Here is a 22,351-nt window from a genome sequence, read left to right as displayed (position 1 = left end):
CTTCAGTCATAACAATAAAGCTGCAAACCCTCGTAAATAGATGTCTTCGTAACATCCTAAGGATTTTCTAGCTAAACCGTATTTAAATGAGATCCTTCGTAGAGGGACAGCTCAGGAACCTATAGAATCTATAATACGAAGACGTAAGTGGCAATGGATTGGACATACGCTTCGAAAAGGTAACACAAGAAGGAAGAAGACCTGGACGACCGAAAAGCACATGACGCAGGACAGTCGAGGCGGAATCAGAGTCACTAGGCAAGAGTTGGAGGGAACTGAAACACATCTCCGGAAACCGTACACGATGCCACGTAGGCGTAGTAGAGGCTCTATGCCCTTAAGGGGTTCCCAACGGACGTAACTGGTCTGAGGCCCTAAGAAAGGAAGTAGTAGGGCCATTTGCTGAAACGCAACTAATGCTAGACAATTTTCTTTTTTTTTTAATTTGCCAAAAAGTTATTTTCAATTTCTTTGACACTGCATACTAAAAAGTGTTTTGAAGTTTTGCAAAGTCAAAATAAATCAGAAATTTTATTTTATAGCGTAATTCAAGAATGAATTTCCAACTGTCGTTGTTTGCGTATTCCAATAGCGAGTTGATACTTTGTTTGTTATTTTATTATATACACTAACCTTCACGTAAGCAGATATTATTTTTAATCAGTAGAAGCTACAAACACAACTATAGGCTCTAGCTTAGTGAGACACTCCAAACCTGGCCTATAAGATAGTTTCAGCTATTGCTGATATATCAGCCCTTCAGACCTAAACTAGCCTCAAAATCATAAAGTAACTATAATTGTGATCCAGAATCTTGTTATTCAGGGTTAAAGTCACTTATAACTTTTGTTTCTATCTGAATATGTTGCGTTTGTTGTCGTCGCTTGAGGTCGAAGAGGCTGGGACCCACTCTGATAATTTTCCATATTCGTACCCGTCTATCGATTTGTCTCAAAAAAATGTTAATAACAACATTATGTGCGAGATTAAATACAATTGAAACCAATTTCTTTCCTTGGTATGATCACATTTGAGTCGAAAACCATTTATAGAACTTCGTGTTTTCTAAAAAAAGTTGCCTATTGATTTTTTGAAAAAAAATGTTAACTAAAAGTTAGCAACAATGTTTTGCATATGACAAAATAAGTTTGTTTTAAAAGTCTGTTTTTGGTATGGAAATTTTTAGTCCAAAACCAATTTTTACCAATTTTAGTAGCATTTTTTAGAAGTTTTTGTATCTTGTATACAAACGCACAGATTGGATTTTTCTAAGACCATTATGAAAAATGTGACTTTTTTGGATTTTCATAAAAGTCTTACTGAGTTTTTTGAAAACTGTATAAAGTGTTGAGCCTCGTAAAGTATTCCACATTCGGGTAGTGCGGCTAAAGAAAAAATCCCTTTTCTTAACCACACCTGCAAAATTGAGTCAAGGGTAAACTGATGTGCATTCCTAGAAGTAGGGGTATTACGTTTGAATTATTTAAGGGAAGGAATGCTACTAGCTATTTCACTAGAACATTGTTTATAAAAAAAATTTAGTGGGAGAAAAGATAATTTATAAAAATAAGGAAGAGGGGATTACTTACTTTACTTTAATTGGCGCTACAGCGCATTGTGCTCCTAGGACTCAAGTAATAACTTTCGCCAGCTTACTCGATCTCTAGCTTGCTGCCTCCAGTTTCGAATACCAAGTTGACGTGCGTCGGCCTCAACTTGATCACTCCACCGGAGATGAGGCCTGACTCTGCTTTTTTTTTCCTCAGGCTTGGCGTTCAATACCTTACGGGCTGGAGCTTCGATGTTCTTTTGTTTGACATACCCTAGTCATCTTAAGCGTTGAACACGCAGTTTTTTGACCAATGGTAAGTCGCTGTACAGCTCGTATAACTCCTGATTAAATCTTGTCCGCTAGATGTTACTTTGCCTGTCGACACAAACCGGACCACAGATCGTACGCAGAACCTTCCTCTCTAAGATACAAAGAGATCCTTCATCCGCCTGGGAGAGGGTCCATGCTTCTGCACCATACAGCAAGACTGGGATGATTAAAGTTTTGTACAGTGTCTCTTTGGTAATTCGCGATAGGGCCTTATTCCTCAACTGCTTGCTTAAGCCAAAGAAACAGCGATTAGCAAGGGCAATTCAACGTTTGATCCCAGCGCTGATGTCATTTGCAGAATTAAGAGCAGTGCCCAGATAAACAAATTCGTTTACCACCTCAAAGTTGTACCTGTCAATTGTCTCATTTTGACTAAGTCGGGGTGAATTGACTCTATTTGACTACAGTAAATACTTCGTTTTGTCCTCGTTAATGTCAAGACCCAATTTCTTCGCCTCAGACTCGATATTAGAGAAGGCACCCATCACTGCTCGTTTGATTCTTCCCATAATGTCGATGTCATCTGCATTCTGTGGTGGTTTCCAAGACATTGTGTAGATTTTTGAAAGATGGTGCCACTTGTATTGGCATTAATGTTGCGCACCACTCTTTCAAGAACAATATTCCAGCAGCAACATGGCAGCGCATCGCCTTGTCGAAGTTCTGTGGTGGTTTCGAAGGTTTCAGTCGAGTCTCTTCCAATTTTGACGCAGAAACGAGCGTTTTCCAGTTTCACCCTGATAAGTCGTATCAGTTTGGTAGGTATACCAAAACTCAACATGGCACGGTATAGTTCGTTCCTGTCTGCACTTTCATAAGCTGCTTTAAAATCGATGAAAATACGGTGTGTTTCGATGTTATGTTCTTGGGTCTTCTCCAAGATTTGGCGTAGAGTTAAAATTTAGTCGATGGTAGATTTTCCTGGCCTGAAGCCACACTAGTAAGGGCCAATTAATTCGTCAGTAAATGGCTTCAGGCGTTCACATAATACGCCGAACAAGATCTTGTATGCGATGTTTAAAAGGCTAATGCCTCTGTAGTTGGCGCAGATGGTTCTTAAGTTCCACTAGTCAGTCATGCTTTCTTCGGACCAAATTTTAGTAACTAGATGGTGCATGCTCCTTACCAGATCCCCTCCATCGTACTTAAAAGGCTCCACCTGCAGACTGTCATTACCGGCCGTTTTGTTTTACTTCAGCCTGGTGGGGGCTAGTTTGATCTCACTCTGGTCGGGTCGGTAAAACTCTAGATCGTCAACCAAATGGATTCGACGTGGCTGCCATTACTTCATCACCGATAATTAAGCAGCTGGTTAAAATGATCTCTCCAGATCTTTAGCATTAACTGCGTCTCAAATACGGTATTCCCCTCCTTACCTTTGCAGGCTCCATGGTGGCTAGTGAATCTCGTTGTTTTCTTTTTGACTCTTCTATAAAAGCTCCGAACCTGTTTCCTGTTAAAACATCACTGGATCTCCTGGGTACATCTCGTCCATTGTAGGGTTTCTCACAAGCAGGTAGGCAAAGGCATTAGCGGTGTTCTCCTGCTGCAGTCTTCCAACGTTGAATCATCTCCTCGTTGTTGTTGTTCGCCTAAGTGCTTCCATGGATATTCGTATGCAGTTTAGCACCAACTAAGTAGTGGTCGCAATCTACGTTGGCTGATCACCTTTCGGCTATCCAGCGGGCACCACTATAGGTGAAGATACGATTTTGCACCGCCCAAGCCCAACGGCAAACCGAAAACCTACCGTGAGTTGTTACCACGTCCTTTATTAATCTGTCTTGTATTAAGCCTAGTACATACTTGTGAACCATCTCGTGAACCCATACAAATTTCAGTTTTTGGTTCACCCGTGAACTTGCTCGTGAAGCTGAGTGGAGAACAAAGTGGAGAGTTTTCGTTCACGGGCAATTCACGTGCAAAATGTACGAGAACTGTTGGTGAAGCTGAAGTCAAATGTTCACAACGTGTACTCACAAGTGTGTACCAGTGAGCAATGTCAAAAGTTCACTTTCTCCACTGGCGAACGTTCACTTCACGAGGAAGTATGTACTAGGCTTTAATGTTTCTGTTGTATCACCTGATAGTCTCCAATCACTAAGGTGCAGTGTCTCCACTTTGTATATTTATGAAATACATAACTCTTATATGTAAAAACAACAAACCAATAAAAAATAATTTTGTTTATATTAAATGAGTTTTAAAAAACAATACTCATTATCATTATGAATCATTATTACTAATCCACTTTAAAATCTCATTCAAAACAATAACAACAAAAATATGTTGGTTAAATGGTAATCATTTAAAATGTTCGTCGTGACTTTTGGTTAAATGATCATCTTATAAAAAATACCGACAGCTTATTATGATTGTTTAATTTATTTATTAAGAGATAATTGCAATCATTTAAAAAAAAATAAATTTACAACTTATTTTTATTTTGTATTTATATTTTATCTCCAATAGTGCACGATGCTACAGGAAAATTGACGTCCGGAATTCTTAATGGCAATATTAATCAATATGGTGATTTCGATCAGTGTTTAAATACCAAAACCCCAGCGGGAAAAGATGAATTTCAGGGACAATATTGCCTAGCATACGCCCAACCCATATGGTCACATAAATCCAAGAAGCTGAAGGAATTTTTCGAACTCATTCAATCCCATAGTCCATTTCGAAACGAATTCAATGACGTAAGTACTTACACAAAGTGATGCTAATTTCTTGAGATATACTTTTTTCAGTAAATAAAAATAATGGTAAATTTCTCTTTTATTACAATGTGTATATTCATTCTTTATTTCTTTTTAATATTTTATTAATACGTCATAAAAATTTATTTCTGGGGCAATGAACCTTTATTGTTTTCTTGGTGCAAGGTAATAACTGGAAAATATATTTATAAACATTTTTTTATTATTGTTTGTTTAAAAATATTTAATTTTGCAGTCCGGTGTAACTTGAATGTAGGTTAGTATAAACATAATAAATACAACCACTTATCTATGTTTATTCATGACGACTTTTATTAGAAGTTATCTTAACAGATCCGGATTACATTTTTTTTATAAATAAGGCCCACGCCTCTCACATTTAAAAAAGATTTCTACTTGATTTTCCCAAATTGATCCTAAGTAAAACCTCAAATTTCATTAGTATGGTCTTCGTTGTTTGGCGAATGAGATGAGCCTTGAGACTTTATCGATCTTAAAAGAATTGTTGGGCCCTTACTTAACGACATTCTTCGGTTACGATTTTAATCCAGCTCTTTAGCAAACAAATTTTGCTGTAGAAATCAACATCTATGACTTTTAAACGATGGGTATTAAAAGAAAAATGATTGAGTTGTAAATCACCTCTAGAAAAAACCCTGCACATTTGTATAATGCAAATGTAAATAAAATACCGACTTCTTACATTGATTTATTTAAATCTCACGCTATTTTTGTTGTTTGCAAATAGAAGACGAATAGAAGTCACGATCGAATAGAACAAAATAATTTGTAGAAGATCATGACGATTATGTTGACTTAAAAAAACTCTGGATGCAACAAAGATTTATTAAGGAAGGTTGAAATTATTATTTAATGTACAGGGTGGCGCACTAATTGTACTACAATAAGATATCAGTGTATTTCATTTTTACTTGCGACATATAGGAACTACATATGTGGCAAGTTTTGCATTCGTAAAAATTTCGAACTCGAGATTTCAATCAAAGTTATCAAACATGATATTACGATGGTAGAGAAGTCGAAAGAAGTGGGTCCCTTGATACCGTCCTGTCTGTCTGTCCACGCTTCTAAAGCCTAAACCATTGGGTCGATTGAGTTCAAACTTGGAATTGCAAGAGTTATTCTTCGTTTGATTTCAGCGCTGGTGTCGTTGTCTGTGTTAATAGCGGTGCCTAGGTAGACAAAGTCCTTAACTACCTCAAAGTTATAACTGTCCATGATGACGTTTTGTCCAAGACGCCGTTGTTCAGTGTCCTTTTTTGATGACAGCATATACTTGGTCCTGCCCTCATTGACCACTAAACCAATTTTCTTCGCTTCCATCGTAATGCTCAATGCTCCACTGACATAACGCTTTGATCTACCAATTATGTCAATATCATCTGCGTATCCGAGTAGTTGGATGGACCATTGAAAGATTGTGCCTCTAGTGTTGACGGTTGAGTTTTGCACAAATCTTTCCAGAGCGATGTTAAAGAAGTCGCATGACAGTGCATCGCCTTGTCTAAAACCTTGTTTGACATCAAATGCATCGGTGAGATATTCTCCGACCTTGATAGAGCAGCGTGCATTCTAAATCGTAATTCTGCACAAACGGATAAGCTTGACAGGGATGCAAAAACTAGACATTGCTCTGTAGAGCTCTTCCCTATAGATGCTGTCATACGCGGCTTTAAAATCGATAAAGAGATGGTGGGTATCGATTTGAAGCTCCTGGGTTTTTTCCAAGATCTGCCGTAGTGTGAATATTTGGTCGATAGTGGACTTTCCTGGTCTGAAGCCACACTGATAAGGACCGATCAGGTTGTTGACGAATGGCTTCAGACGTTCACATAATACGGCAGAGAGGATCTTATACGCAATGTTAAGGAGACTGATGCCTCTGTAGTTGGTACAGTTTAGAGGGTCTCCTTTCTTATGTATCGGGCACACTATGCTGAGATTCCACTCATCGGGCATGCTTTCTTCCGACCAAATTTTGCAGATGAGTTGGTGCATGCTCCCTACCAAGTCATCGCCTGCTGCTTTGAATAGTTCGGCGGTGATGCCGTCAGCTCCAGCAGCTTTGTTTGACTTAAGTTTAGATATAGCTATCTTCACTTCGTCAAGGTCGGGTGGGCAGAATTGTTGATCTGCGTTGCCGAGGTTGAGTGGTTCTATCTCCCTTACAGCGGAATTCGGTTCGTCATCGCCGTTATACAATTTGGAGAAGTGATCTTTCCATATTCTCAGCATCGACTGCGGTTCTACTACGATGTTCCCCTGATCATCTTTACAGGCTTCGGTTCGTGGCTGGGAGGTTTTTTTTACCTTTTGGTAAAATTTACGAACCTCATTCCTGTTGTGACATCCCTCTATCTCCTCGATCGCGCGCTTCTCATGCTCTCTTTTTTTCCGTCTAAGAAGCCGGTGTTCCTCTCTCCTCTTCTGCTCGTAGAGCTCGCGAGCAGCTCTAGTCCTTTTGTGCAGCGCCGTTTTGTATGCCTCTTGTTTCGCTGCGTGCGCTTGCCGGCTTTCGTCGTCAAACCAGGGGTTTCACTGTGGTGGCCGTGTGAAACCTAGCACTTCAGAGGCGGCATCTCTGATGGCTGCAAGGCAATGTTGCCACTGGTTTTCAATGCTTAATGCAGGAAGCATAGGACTCCTTAGGAGGTTATTAGAGACTCGATCGGAAAAGGACATGGCAGTCTCTTGCGATTGTAGCCGTCTAACGTCGAATCTTCTTACAGTACTTCCTTGTTTTGGCTTGGATCGGGATATCCGTAGCCGTACCTTGGCTACAACGAGGTAGTGGTCCGAGTCAATGTTGGCCTCTCGGAATGTTCGGATATCCTGGATACTGGAGAAGTGTCGTGCGTCGATCGCAATGTGGTCAATCTGGTTGACGGTTGACTGATCAGGAGATTTCCATGTCCCCTTGTGGATATTAAGATGCGTGAACTGCGTACTAGCTACCAGAACGTCTCGCCCCGCAGCGAAATCGACCAGCCTGAATCCGTTGTCGGAGGTAGTGTCGTGCAGGCTGTATCTCCCGATTATGCCACCAAAGATGTCTTCTCTTCCTAGCTTGGCATTAAAATCTCCTAAGACAATTTTAATGTCATAGCCAGGGCACTGCTCATATGTCTTGTCCAAGAGCTCGAAGAACATATCTTTGGTGTCTTCATCTTTCTCCCCTGTTGGGGCATGCGCGCATATTAGGCTTATGTTGGCGAATTTAGCCTTGATGCGGATTGTCGTGATGCGCTCGCTCACACTGTTGAAATTCAAGACTTTTTGCCTGAGCCTAGTTCCAACAACAAATCCACACCCAAATAGACGCTGTCTTTGTTCTCGGTAGCAGTCGCCGTAGTAGATATCGCAGTCTTTTAGTTTGCGTTTACCCGGTCCATCCCATCGCACTTCTTGGATGGCGGTAATATCTGCCTTGCAGCAGTTTAGGGCTTCCGCAAATTGTTCGGCTGCACGTGGTCTGTTAAGGGATCTAACATTCCACGAAAAGATCCGAAGTTCGTTTTCCTTATTTTGTTTGCGTGGGTTGTCAACAGTGAATCCGTCCGTATCCGAGGCTTGTTTACGTGGCCAGGAAGTCACTCCGACGGCACAACCCCCAACCTGGAGTGCCAGATCCTAAGTATAACTCGAAGGACGGGGAGTAGGATAAACCGCTAGTTACAGGCCTGGGCTCCGAATAAGTCGAAGAAGCCCTATAAGGTGTTCACTAAGTAGTTCAACTCTACTGGAACTGTAGACGCCACCGTTGATTCCATCTCGAGAATTTGTCCGCTGCCGTCTGGATAAGAAGGGGTGCCTTAGTGGAAACACCTCTCCCCACCTCTCTCGTTTGCTGCCCCCAACAACTTTCCACTTGGGTTAGAACCCAATCTCCAGTTGAGGTACAGGCACCCGATATTCACCGCGGGGAGGTGAGAGTAGGAGTTGATAGACAGAGGTGGGTTTTGAGAAAAACCTGTGGACGCTTGTGTCCTCTTGAATGCACATGTCTACCATTTGAACATCACGAAATTCAAACGTTGAGCGTATATTTACAACCACTAAACAACTGCATACCAAAAATATTTTTAGAACAAAATTGAAAAAATTTATATATACAAAATTAATTTTTAAAAAAACCGCTCTAACCATTTTCGAAAAAAAAATTAAAAAATCAAGGTTTTTTTTTTTTAAAAATGGTATTTAAAGCTTTGAAGAAAATTTTATTTTTATGTAAAATTTTGAATCTTAAATTATTTTTTTTTAAATTATTTTACTTGTATTAAATGTAACCCCCTCCCATCTCACTGTGCATGAGCATTAAAAAGATTTTAAAATATTGTTTTTTAAGAATAGGGTTGTTTCACACATATTTTACTTACCTTCGCCTATATAAAAGAATAAATACTTAGTACAAGTGAAAGGAACGGGCCAGAAAGAGTATATTATGTATTTTCTATTAGAATCACTTTTTAAACGTCCACCTATATTTTGTATTACGTACAACCATTGCTTACGTGTCACTTCATAACTAAAACAACACATTAATAGCAATTCCTTGTACCTGTTCGAATGCTTGTTTTTTTTAAACTTTAACAAAAAAAAAATAAACTGAAAGTAATAACTCCATGTTTGCGCTGAAAACTTGTAGGAAACAAGGAATGCGATTGGATTTTAGCTAGTGCCTTCTACCTACCAATAACATTCCTTCAATATCTGAATAAACATGTCTTTATCTATCTATCTGCATAAAGCTGAACACGCCATTGAACTATTCTTTACCCGTTTTAGACACCTACAGAACTACAAAACCAATAGGCGATCGCTTTACAATTCAAACATACATGTTCTGCCTCTTTCTTATCTTCAGATAATTTATTTTCCATCCTGGTTCTTCTAATATGAAAATAAAATAAAGCTATCCAAAGGAAAAAGCTTTCAACGAACTAGTTGAATACACAAACAATTGCTTTCGTTAAGTATTCTTACAAGTATTTTTCATTTCCGGGATGAGTTGTGTCTTGGCATGAAACTAGTTAACCTTTCCCTTAACATATATTTCGAGAATATCACATTTTTATTATAATAAAAAGTTAAGTTTTTTTTAACAAATTATAAATGGAAAATTCTCTTTGTTTTGACACCTTATTCGTTAAAATTAGTTGCATATGAGAACCGAAAAAGGGAGACATGATAACGAAATAATATATATGATAATGATTCGTCCATACTAAAGTTCTATTCAATCATTAAACAACTGCAAACCAAAAATACTTTTAAAAAAAAACGGAAAATTTGTATACATAAAAAAAATGTAAATAAAACCGGCCTAATGATTTTCAAACAAAAAAATTGAAAATGGGGGATTTTTTGACAAATCAAATGTCATTTATATCTTTGAAGACAAACTTATTTTAGTGGTATATATTTAAATCTTATATATATAGAAATTTTTTTAAACAGACTCTTTGCATAAAGGAGCAAGTTCGTGCGACCCAGTCGTGCATTTTATTATTATGTATTGGATGGAAAATTAAATTTCATTTTAAATAGTAAATAGTTTTTAAAGATGATAGACCGCAAATTACCTCCACGGTCACAACATATGCTGCACCTTATCAACAAATTGTCCATTGCGACCTGAATGGGTTCAAGTTGGGATTAATTATTGTCATTATGGACTTATGGACCATTAAGTATAATTCCTGGGTTTCGTTTTGTACACCTCCTACTTAACTTAACATCATACAAAAAGTTCTGGGTTAAAAAAAACTCATTCAACATCTTTAAAGAACTGTTTCCATTAACAATTACTGTTACACCGCTTTCTTCAAAGAATTATGGCCAGAAAATCCATATTGACGAAACTGCGTAAAATACAGTTACTTGTTCTAGATTCAATTTACACTAAAATTGGCAATTTCGCTTTTTTACATTGCCGATCAGGTCAAAATGGGCTTTATCAGACATTAACAAACAATAAATCAATGTGTTGTCTTCTTCAGTCTTTGCTATTATTTTTCGACAAAATTCCTCACGAACAGTTGAATCCTGAGGGTTTAAATTGCTTGTAATTTGGATTATCTTAAAGTATCCACTGTAATGGCCGTCTGCTAACTCCAATTTGCCCAAAAAGTTTTGAGTCAAAACGCTTGGATTTGTCAATACTGCCGATGCTACAACGCCGATTGTATCCTGAACACGATTCGGCAATTCCGCCTCCCTAATCATTGTAGCGTCTTCCAAGCGGAAATTTTAGTGATCAAAGAGGTTCACTCCTGGCTAAGAGAAAACATGATATCAACTCCTGATATCCGCATCTTCTCTGACAGTTAGGCTTCTATCAAATCCCTTGACGGTGTCTCAACCAAATCTCTAATGACCCTCGATTATGGAGATTGCGCAGCAATTTAACATTCACCTCTGTTGGGTGCCGGGCAAGAGACATCACAGGAAATTTTAGAGCCGATGAACTCGCTAGAAATGGAACCGTCATACCTATTTCTCCTGAAAGAGGCAAGATAGGTATACAAATAGCTACATGTAAACTTCTGCTAAAAGAAACAGCTTTCGCGATAGCAAACTCTAGGTGGCACAATTTACCAACATGCGCAGCCACAAACTCATATGGCCTTTACTGGACCTAAAGCGCTCTAAAGAATTGTTATCTCAAAGCAGACTTCATATTAGCTCCCTAATAGACTTGGTGTAGCCTCCAATGACTTCTGCAGGAGCAGTATGGACGAGGAAGAAGAGGAAGCAATCTCTCACCTTCTCTGCACTTGCCCTGCTCTTTCACTAAGACGCAAACTTCATTTGGGAGAATACTCTTTTGATAATCCCAGTGAACTAGCTAAAAAGGCTATCAAATATCTCCTTCGCTTTATAAAAAGCTCAAAATCGTTCGACTAGTGGGAAGTAACTCTCTAGATACATGTGGTATTACAATGGGCCTTTTCTTTCAGTCTAAGTGTGTGGATTATGAATCCGCAGCCACTTTAACCTAACCTAACCTAACGATTTCAGTACCCGCAGCGTGATGGCTAGTGCGTTGGACTGTCATGCAAGGGGTCTTGGGTTCACCTGTGCCTGTGTCACCTAACTTTTTTCACGGGTACTGCCTCTTGCGAGGAATTGACAAAGTCTCCGAGAGTAAATCTTGTCATAAAAAAGTGATTTCTCAAATTAGCCGTTCGGATTCGTCATATAAACTGTAGGTCCCTTTCATCTCTGACAACATTGCTCGCACGCAAAAATGGTTAAGAGTTGTAAGTTACTAGGCCCTGGTTCTTCATGGACTGTTGCGTCACCTAATTTTGTAACCTAACGATTCGCCAAACATTTTCCCAAGGCTCATAATTGTACGTCTATTCGGGGTAGTATCGCGAAACTCCCGCCAAAATTCCCTTGCGACGGAAATGACGCTGCCAAATCATGGTACCATTAATTGCACTATTTAAATTCATTTTGATAAATCTAAAAAAATCAAAAAAAAAGTAAGCCGATTACTATATTAGAAAAATCCTAGTTGGACGACCTCTCGAAAGCTCTCAGCACGCTTATCTTAAGGGCAAATCTACGGAGACTGCCCTCCATGAGGTAGTGCGTACTATAGAACAAACAATCCATTATAAAGAATTTACTCTTGCCACCTTCCTAGACATAGAAGGTGCTTTTGACAACGTCCTTACAGAATCCATAGAAGAATCGCTCGTTAAGTTCGGTGTAGAAGACTTAATTCGAGAATGGATTATTTCCATGCTCAGTGGTAGGAAGATTCGAGCTACTCTAGGCAATACAATCGCAACAAAACACTTGAGTAGGGGAACACCACAGGGTGGTGTCCTTTCGCCTCTTCTATGGCTTCTGGTCATGGATACAATTCTCGTTAAATTAAAGAGATGTGGAGTGAAGGCAGTAGCCTACGCGGATAATTTGGTGCTATTGGTGTCAGGAAAGTACACCTCTGTGATTAGTGAAATCACGGAGTCAGCTTTGAAGAAAGTTAGCAACTGGGCCACGAGTTGTGGATTAGAAGTTAACCAAAGTAAAATTGAACTGTTGCTCTTTACCACCAAAACTAAAGTACCGCCCTTCACGCTACCTCGACTCAATAGTCAAATCCTATCATTGTCTTTCAGTGCAAAATATTAGGGAGTTATACTCGACCCTAAACTAAACTGGAAACTAAATATTGGAGTACGGGTTAAGAAGGCCTGTGTTGCCTTCTACGCCTGCAGCAAAACTTTCGGCACAAAGTGGGGACTTCAGTCGAAGATGATTTTATGGACGTACACAGCCGTAGTACGCCCTATCTTAACATATGGTTCGATTGTGTGGTGGCCTGCTCTTAGCAAAGCCTATAACATTAATAAGCTAAAGAAGGTTCAGAGAACAGCTTGCGTGGGCACCACAGGGGCCATGCGTACTTGCCCAACGGACGCCTTAAACGTTATTTTGGATCTTCTACCAATCGACCTTGTTGTCAAAACCTTACGGTCACAGCAACACTACGAAATTAATTCCCTCAGATATTATCTCGGTAGACACTGACTACTGCACTCCTACTTTGAACCTTAGTAAGGGTTTTAAGGTTATTTTCCCATCGAGAGAAGATTGGGAGGATGACATCGTGTCGATAGGTTTCGACACAACCATCTTTACTGACGGCTTAAAGATGGAGTGTGGAGTTGGTTCTGGGATCTTTTCTGAGTCCCTAAATTTAGCCAAATCCTTTCGGCTTCCTGACTTTGCTAGCGTTTTTCAGGCTGAACTGCTGGCAATAAGGGAGGCATGTAAGATACTTAAACAAAACCCAAACCAAAAACGAAATGCGGCTATCTTTACAAACAGTCAGGCAGCTGTCAAAGCCATTAACTCGGCCACATCCTCATCTAAATTGGTCCGGCAATGTCGCGATGAGCTTGCGAGCTTGAATATTAACCTCGGTGTCACCCTGATCTCGGTTCCGGGCCATGGTGGTATCGTGGGAAATGAACGGGCTGACGAGCTAGCCAGGCAAGGATCGGCCCTTCATAGCCCACTTGCGGAAATGGTTAACATTCCTCTTGGTGCTATAAAGGGTAAAATCTTTTCTATCTACCAAACTGAATAAACCGAAGTTGGAGCAATTTACCCAACTGCATTATATCTAGGAAGATATGGCCCACCTATAACAAAACCCGTACAAACGATCTTCTATGCAGGCCAAGGCAAGACATAGCCAGGATTGTTGCGATTTGTACCGGACATTGGCCTATAGGAGTTCATGCAGAGAAGTTGGGTATCGCTTACAACACCTTTTGCCGTAGCTGTAGTGACCAAAGAGAAAGTAACACGATAATCCATTTCCTCTGTAAATGTCCTGCTTTGGTAAACACTAGAATAAAATACTTTGGAAAAGAACTTGATGAGCTATCTGAGACAAAGATTAGAGACCTAATCTTTTTTCTCAATGCGACAAAATGGCTCTAACATAATCGCTATAAAGCTTCTCTATCAATCTATCCCTTTCAATCAAAGTTCAAACGAGTTTTTGGTATCAAAACGGCGCACTACAGCGCAAATTGGATCTCAGGCTAGGTTGCCTTGAGAACGCTATTTCTACTTACCTGCCTAAGCTGATTACTTAAAAATTAAATTAAAGTCCATTACTTACACAATACAAACATTTATCATGTTTGTAGCACGATTCGTGGGCCAACATGTATTAATAAAGTATTCAAAATTGTACAGAATATGCAATTTTTGAAATTAAATTCTAATGAGCACTTTGTTATAAGATAAATAAGTTAAATTAAAAAAATCAGGAGGAATTTTCACATTTACAAGTTTTTTCTATACTTTAAAATTTTAAAAACTTTTTTGTTTTTCCTTCCAGCCGGGACATCGTGTACCACGATATAATATAATTAACTGGGGAATATGTGTACCATCTTCCTGTAAGCCACAAGATGTTGAATATACTGTTAAGGAATTCCTAACCAACATGACAATGTCAACTGGAGTTTCATTCAAAGTACGAGTCGAACCCCAACATTGCCAAATAAAACAAAATCTTCCCTGGGATCGAAGCACAAAATTGGCTGTGTAAATTTTAAATAATATTTAAATACCATTTTCCTCAATAACCTTTTATTCTCAACCTTTAGACAATTCTTTTTATGTATGATTTCGATTGCTATTCTATCAACCATCTACGAACTACGATCCGACGGAGCTAAACAGAGTAAAGCAAACAAAAATTATTTTTTAATTAATTAAACATGATTAGATTTTCTAAAAGTCAATTAATTTCAGACCAATGGTTTACAGCGTTCTCTCTTTATAAAAATACTAAATCACTCTTTAGTACAACATCATCTCCAGATGACATTGAAGCTGTGCATGGAATTAGATTTCTAAATGCAATCATGCTGCTTTTGTCACACAAATCAATGGCGGTATTCTTTAATGCTTTCAATAATAGAACGGAAATGGCTGAGGTAAGATTTGAAGTATGAATCAATAGTTTGTGGTTTTTTATAAGTTTGCCTTTTGTTTAGAGCCTTGGACGACCTTGGACGGTGATTGGCAGAGCAGCATCTCTGTACACTGATCCATTTTTAATGTTTAGTGGAATGTTAACAGCTTATTCGCTATTTGGAAGACTTTTGAAAGGACAACCCGCTCGTCTTAAAAATGAATATATTGGCAGACTCATGAGGTACTTAAATAATTTAAAAAAAAAATTAACTTAAGTATTCAGATAGTCTTCAATGTTAAAAAGTGTAATTGTTTGGTTACTGTATTTTTGATATTTTCCTGGAGTCGAAACTTAATTTAAAATTTTTGAACTTCTAAAATGTATACTCAAATTGTAGGGGTTTAAATTAATAATCCAAAATCAATCTTCAGTATGGAAGGGAAATCTTAAATATTGGAAACAAAACAAAACAAAATTGAATTGGATCTTTAAACACTTGTATTGTTATTAAAGTCGAATATGATGTCTGCTTTATACCGGTCTGGGGCCTCCGCTAATTCTTCGGCTGCACGTGGTCTGTTAAGGGACCTAACATTACACGTGCATATCCCAAGTTCGTTGTCCTTAATTCATTTGCGTTGGTAAATCCGTCCGTATCCGAGGCTTGTTGGTGCTTCGCAACTATGAAGCTTTTACGTGGCCAGGAAGTCACCCCGACGGCACAACCCCCAACATGAAGGGCCAAATCCTAAGTATAACTCCAAGGATGGGGAGCCGGATAAAACCACTCCTTATAGGCCTGGGATCCGAATAAGTCGAAGAAGTAGTTCAACCTTACTGGAACTGTAGACGCCACCGTTGATTCCATCTCGGGAATTCCTCTGCGCCCCTCTCACAATAACTTTCCACTGGGGTTTAAACCCATTTTTCAATTGAGGTGCTAGGCACCCGATGCTCACCATGGGGAGGTGAGAGCAGGAGTTGATAGATAATGATTTTGCTTGATTTCCTTTCCTATTCCTGTCCTTTTGTACAAATTCTTAAGCTTTGGAAAGTAGATAAGTCGCTTACTATCCACATATACTTTTGTGAGTCATTTGGTTCTCCTATACACCAAAATACTAACCAAAATGGAATTAAATGACAGCGGAGTGATCTCCATGGGCGATAGTGACGACGTAGTTTTGCGATCAATGGAAAAGGTGTTTTGCAGTCGTAGGCTAGGGCTTAAAATTTGCCATCTTAATGGCAAATAAAATAGATGAGTTTAGAGCAATATTTGTTAATACCAAAGTTGATGCGATCTGTGTGTCGGAAACTTGGTTCTTGTCAAATGCCAAATAGAAATGTCGATTTAACACCTATATAAACATTAATGGATGAATATTCAACCACAGCAAGAAACATTATTGTATGCGGTGACTTTAACAGCAATATCCTGGTTGAAAGTCAACTCAGCGAAAATATGGAAGCGTTTGATTTACATTTAGTAAATACCAAATGCCTACTCACTTCACCAACACCTCAAGTATCCTTCTAGATTTGTTTATTGTAAATAATATTGACAAAGTACTCTTTTATGACCAAATTTCTGTTCCTGCTTTTTCAAAACATGACCTCATCTTTCTAACTTTTGACTTCGATACTAACGTTCATGCTAACAATACAACTTATAGTTGCCGTAACTTCAAGAATATAAATTATGCTGCTTTGGAAAATCATATTCGTTCGATTCCTTGGAGTCTTATTTATGGTATGACCTCGCCGGATGCTCAAGTTGACTTTCTTCATAGTAATATAAATAACCTATTTAACACACATGTTCCCTTATCAACCGGTAGGGTGATACCTTAAGTAAATGCTTGGAGATCATGCTTACCAGCGATGGAAGCGCTACCTTATAGATGAGTACCTTCAAGCTTACAAAGATAAACGAAAAGAAGTTGTTCTAAAACAAAGTTCTATTCTAATAAGTTTAAACTAATGTAGATGGGCGAAAGATGTGGAATAATCTTTGGGAATTAGGAGTAGGCAAGCAGAAATTAAAGTGCAAAAGTGATATAGATGTAAACGAATTAAATTTAAATTTCTTATCGACTCCAGATACTAATATCTACAATCTTTTTGACCTGTGATTTTCCTTGTCAGTGGAAAAATGCAAAAATATTCCAATACCTAAAAACTCATCGGGTGAGGAATTTAGGCCGATTTCAATTCTTCCCTATTCGACCAAAATCTGCGAACGAATTATGCATAAGCAAGTTAATGATAATCTCGTACTTAATGATCTTCTCGTCTCAGTTCAGTCTGGTTTTCGTGCCACAGCAATTTTGAAAGTATTTGAAGACATAAGAGCGCAACTAGATGAAGACCAGATTACTTTTCTTGTTTTACTGGACTTCTCCAAGGCATTTGATATGGTTGAAAACTCTATTCTTATTGATATGATGAGCCACCGTTTCAAAATGTCTTCTTCTGCTGTAAAATTGTTTTCATCGTATCTTAGTGATAGAAAACAGACTGTCTTCTTAGAGACTGCGTTATCAAATGTTTGTCCTGTGCTACAGGGCGTTCCACAAGGGTCGATTTTCGGCCCTCTGTTATTATGTACATAAATGACATACAACATACAATCTTGAATTCATCGAAGCATTTTTATGCTGATGATATTCAAATATGTAGTACCCGTGGCATGATGGTTAGTGCGTTGGACTGTCGTGCAAGGGGTCTTGGGTTCAATCCCTGCCTGTGCCACCTTAATTAAAAAAAAAATAATTTTCGCGGGTACTGCCTCTTGCGAGGAATTGACAAATCCTTCAAGAGTAATTCTTGTCATGAAAAAGTGCTTTCTCAAATTAGCCGTTCGGATTCGGCCTTAAATTGTAGGTCCCTTCCATTCCTGACAACAGTACTCGCACACAGGAATGGTTGAGAGTTGTAAGTCACTAGGCCCTGGTTCACAACGGACTGTTGCGCCACCCCATTTGATTTTTTTGATATTCAAATATATAAAAGCTGCCCTCTTGGGCTCTTAGAAAATTGTGCCAATGATCTGAACGATGATCTCCAAAGAATTTTGAGGTGGTCGGTAAACAATGGTCTCTCGCTCAATCCGAAGAAATGTAAATGCCTTGTTATCTCGAAAATGAAGCTAGATGTGTCTTTTTTTCCCTCAATTATGCTTGGTTCTTCAAAAATTGAATTCGTGGATAAGTCAAAGGACTTAGGGTTTGTATTCAACCGAATTTTTACATGGAATGACGATATTAATGAAGTTGTGTGTAAAACATATGGGATTCTTCGAACTTTATGAACAGCTCAAAAGTTTACACCACCAAAGACAAGATTAGTTCTCGTTAAGACTTTGGTCATACCAATTCTCGTGTATGGTTTTGGAATATTTTATAACTGTGATACTGAAAGCCGTAGCATGATGGTTAGTGCGTTGGACTGTCATGCAAGGGGTCTTGGGTTCAATCCCTTCCTGTGCGAGGAATTGACAAATCCTTCAAGAGTAATCCTTGTCATGAAAAAGTGCTTTCTCAAACTAGCCGTTCGGATTCGGCCTTAAATTGTAGGTCCCTTCCATTCCTGACAACAGTACTCGCACACAGGAATGGTTGAGTGTTGTAAGTCACTAGGCCCTGGTTCACAACGGACTGTTGTGCCACCCCATTTGATTTGATTTGATACTGAAAGCAAAAGAAAACTTCAAGTAGCATTCAATAGTGCTCTGCGCTATATTTACAATCTGAGGAGATTTGACCATATTTCACATTTGGAAAAAAATTATTAGGCATGTCATTTTTTAATTATATGAAGTTTCGTACCATGTGTTTGTTATTTTCAAGTCTTAAAACAATGCAACCTTTGAACCTTCATATCTTTTTGATAAAATCCGTCTTTCGACATCCAACAGATCTGCTTGTTTGATTTTACCACATTTCACCTGCCTTACATCCGAGAAACAATTCTTTATCTCAGTTATACGTCTTTGGAATACAATACCGCGTAACTTGAGAGAACTAAGTGACAAGCAACAATTGAGTAACGAGTTAAGACTGTATTTTATTAACCAACGCAAATAGTTAACTTTTACCCCCAAACCCGCTCCCATTTACCCTTATCAAGCAACTTCAACTAAATAAATCTAAATCTAAATCTTTCAAAAACTTATACAAAAGCTACGCTATAAGCATAAAGTGAATATGTCTTCATTGTTTTTCTTATAGAAAACAATCTGATTGGCCAGCTGCCAAAAACTTGCCTTCAAAACAAGTTGACTGGAAAGTTAGTCAACAAAAATCTCCCTAAGTATCAAGTGAAGTCCACTTATGTCAAAATGACAACTAATCATGATTTTTCAATTAACTGAAAGCTGAACTTTATTACTCTTAATATATTTATTTTATGCACATTTGCATTTAATGTTTTCCGTGAAAAAGATCCTTGTTAAATTGGAAGAGGGAACATCATAATTCTTTACAATACAAAATACAAATCGTGTTGGACTTGTAGCTTGCCTAAGGATTGTTTGGTTGACAATAATGCTTTTCTTAGTCTTTGCACAGTCAATATAATGTAGGACTTGTGAAGTAAGGTTCCGAGTTTGAAATGTATGATACTTGAAAAAGTAACTAGTTGCCTTGGTAAAAATGTACGTTCAGAGAATGAAGTTGACTGCAAATGAAGACCCTAATGTTGCTTGAACCTGCCCATTGTAAGTTCCTGAAAACCACCTATACAAATTTGTATATTCTACAGGGTGGTTGATTAATATTACTACATTAAGAAACTCGAATCATATTTTATAGAGAACGTTGCTTTTATTAACTTCTCATAGGAAGTTATTGCAATCGGTCCAATTTGTCGAATAGAAAATTTTGACATTTATCGACGTTTCAAAGTCCCTGGAGTCGAGATAAAAGATTTTTTAAGAGATATGCATGCGTGTGTACGTACGTTCGGAAAGTTTTTTTTCGTCGTCCGTAGCTCAAGATCAGTAGAGATATCGACTTCAAATAAAATTTTGTATACAGATAATAATGTAGAAAGGAATATCAAAAAAATTGAGTGGGTGGTTTTTTCACCACATCAATTTATAAAAAAATTAACATTTTGGTTAACTTTTTTTCTAAACAACAAAAAATATGTGTCACCTAGTAAATTTTAGGAACGAAAAATGATTGTATCTCCAATATCATTTTGTGCAAAGAAGAATACCGTTTTTAATATCTGGTAAAATTTTAAGAAATATGAATTGACAGTTTTTTTTTTTATAAAAAATAAAAACCTACAAAAGTTAATACAAGTTGTTAAGAAATGATTTTCGACTTAAATATCTTTTCAAAACTATGAAATATTAGCTTTAAACTTATTTTATCTTTTAAAAAATATTGTTGTCAGCATTTAGAAAAATTTTAAGAAATATTTCAAATTTTTGAGAAAAGTCGAATCAACCGTTTCTTCGCAAAAAATAAAAACCTAACAAAAATTAATTAAAGTGGGTCAAAGTTAATTTTCGACTCAAATATCTTTTCAAAAATTTTAGATATTGACATCAAATTAATTTTATATTACAAAAAATATTGTTTTCAACAAAAAAAAGAACCTAAACAAAACATTAATACATATTGGTAAAGCTTAAGTAATTTTTCCTCAAATATTTGAGATTATGGCTTCAAACTTATTTTATTTTATAAGAAATATTGTTTTTAACATTCGGTAATTTTTTTTACAAATAATAAAAACCTAAAAAAACAGTACTAAGACTTGGCAAACATTTTTTTTTAACTCAAATATCTTTTTAAAATTTAAAAATATTAGTTTTAAACTATTTTTATCTCACAGAAAATATTGTTTGCGATATTCAGTAAATTTTTTATAAAAATCAAAAATCATAAAAAATTAAAATCTACAAAAAATAGTACGCAAAATTGGTAAAATTTTATGTCCGGTTTTCGATATCTCGTGCAGAATATAAGACATCGACTTCAAATTATTTTAATTCATCCAATTTGTATTTGTTTATATAAGAAATAAGAACTTTTAAGAAATGCTACTAAAATTGGTAAAAATTGGGTTTCGACTAAAATACTCGTTGCAAAATATTGTTGGTAAATAAATTTTTGTTTTAATAATTCAACTACAAGAAAAATCGGTAGACGGGATAGGAAGTTATCAGTGTGGGTCGCATCCCAGCCTCTTTTTTTGTTTCATATCATTCGAAAGTTTATTAATATTTGTTTTTAATATTCAATCGTTCTTAATAATGATAAGATATAATGGTATTAGGAAGTTATCCATGACCTAATGCAGAGTTACCCTTAGGGATTGCTTGAATTATTGTCCTACGATCGGAAAACGATTGCCCATAGGCTTGGAGGAGCGCTGCCAAACGTTCAGCGAAACTGGCTCACAACCCAAGATGCCAAGTCCCTCATCTTAATTGTCTAATTTTAATAATTTTAAAGATCGATCCACAAATAAAAAAAGAGGCTGGGATGCGACCCACACTGATAACTTCCCATCCCGTCTGTCGATTTGTCTTGCTTAAAAGTTTGTCTATATGTACTCGTATCAATTTTTACCAAATTTGCGTAATACTTTTTGTAGATTTTATTTTTTATGAAAAAACTGCCAGTTGGATTTTTATATAAAAATTAGTGAATATCGAAAACAATATTTTCAGTGAAATAAAGTAAGTTTGATGCCAATATTTATAATTTTTGAAAAGTTATTTGAGTCGAAAGTAAATTTTTACCAAGTTTTAGTATTGATTTTTGTTAAAGTTTCAATTCAATTTCAATATCAATGCGATTTTTTTCAAAATTGTATCGAATGTTGAAAACAATATTTCTTATAAGATAAAATTAGTTTGAAGCCAATATTTCAAATTTTTCAAATCAATTTTTACCAACTTTTGTTAAATTTTGTTTAGATTTTTTATTCTTTGTACAAAAACGTCAATTCGATTTTTTTTTTCAAAATTTATTGAATGTTAACAACAATATTTTTTGAAAGATAAAATTATTTTAAAGCTTACAATTTTTGAAAAGATATTTGAGACGAAAATCAATTTTTACCAACTTTTATACATTTTTTTTTTAGTTTTTGTAAAAAAACTGTCTATTCGATTTTTCTCAAAATGTGTCCTAACAATATTTTTTATAATAAAAATTAGTTTGAAGCTATTATCTCAAATTTTTGGAAAGATTTTTGAGTCGAAAATCATTTGTTACCAACTTTTTTTTAATTTTTTTCGGT

General features: G+C 37.0%; 1 protein-coding gene across 1 annotated transcript in view; it reads left to right on the top strand.

The window, feature by feature from the left end:
* Positions 1 to 22,351, top strand: part of LOC129946842 (O-acyltransferase like protein) — a 65,826-nt gene that overhangs the window by 40,755 nt on the left and 2,720 nt on the right. Inside the window, exons 3-7 of the mRNA XM_056057199.1 lie at positions 4,355 to 4,584; positions 14,501 to 14,709; positions 14,772 to 14,848; positions 14,920 to 15,104; positions 15,165 to 15,325. Coding sequence (XP_055913174.1) covers positions 4,355 to 4,584; positions 14,501 to 14,709; positions 14,772 to 14,848; positions 14,920 to 15,104; positions 15,165 to 15,325 — 862 coding nt within the window. The remainder of the gene's footprint in view (positions 1 to 4,354; positions 4,585 to 14,500; positions 14,710 to 14,771; positions 14,849 to 14,919; positions 15,105 to 15,164; positions 15,326 to 22,351) is intronic.

The sequence above is a fragment of the Eupeodes corollae genome, chromosome 2 (assembly GCF_945859685.1).
Source record: "Eupeodes corollae chromosome 2, idEupCoro1.1, whole genome shotgun sequence".
In the NCBI taxonomy this organism is placed as follows: Eukaryota; Metazoa; Arthropoda; class Insecta; order Diptera; family Syrphidae; genus Eupeodes; species Eupeodes corollae.
This window is presented reverse-complemented; position numbering and strand designations above follow the sequence as displayed.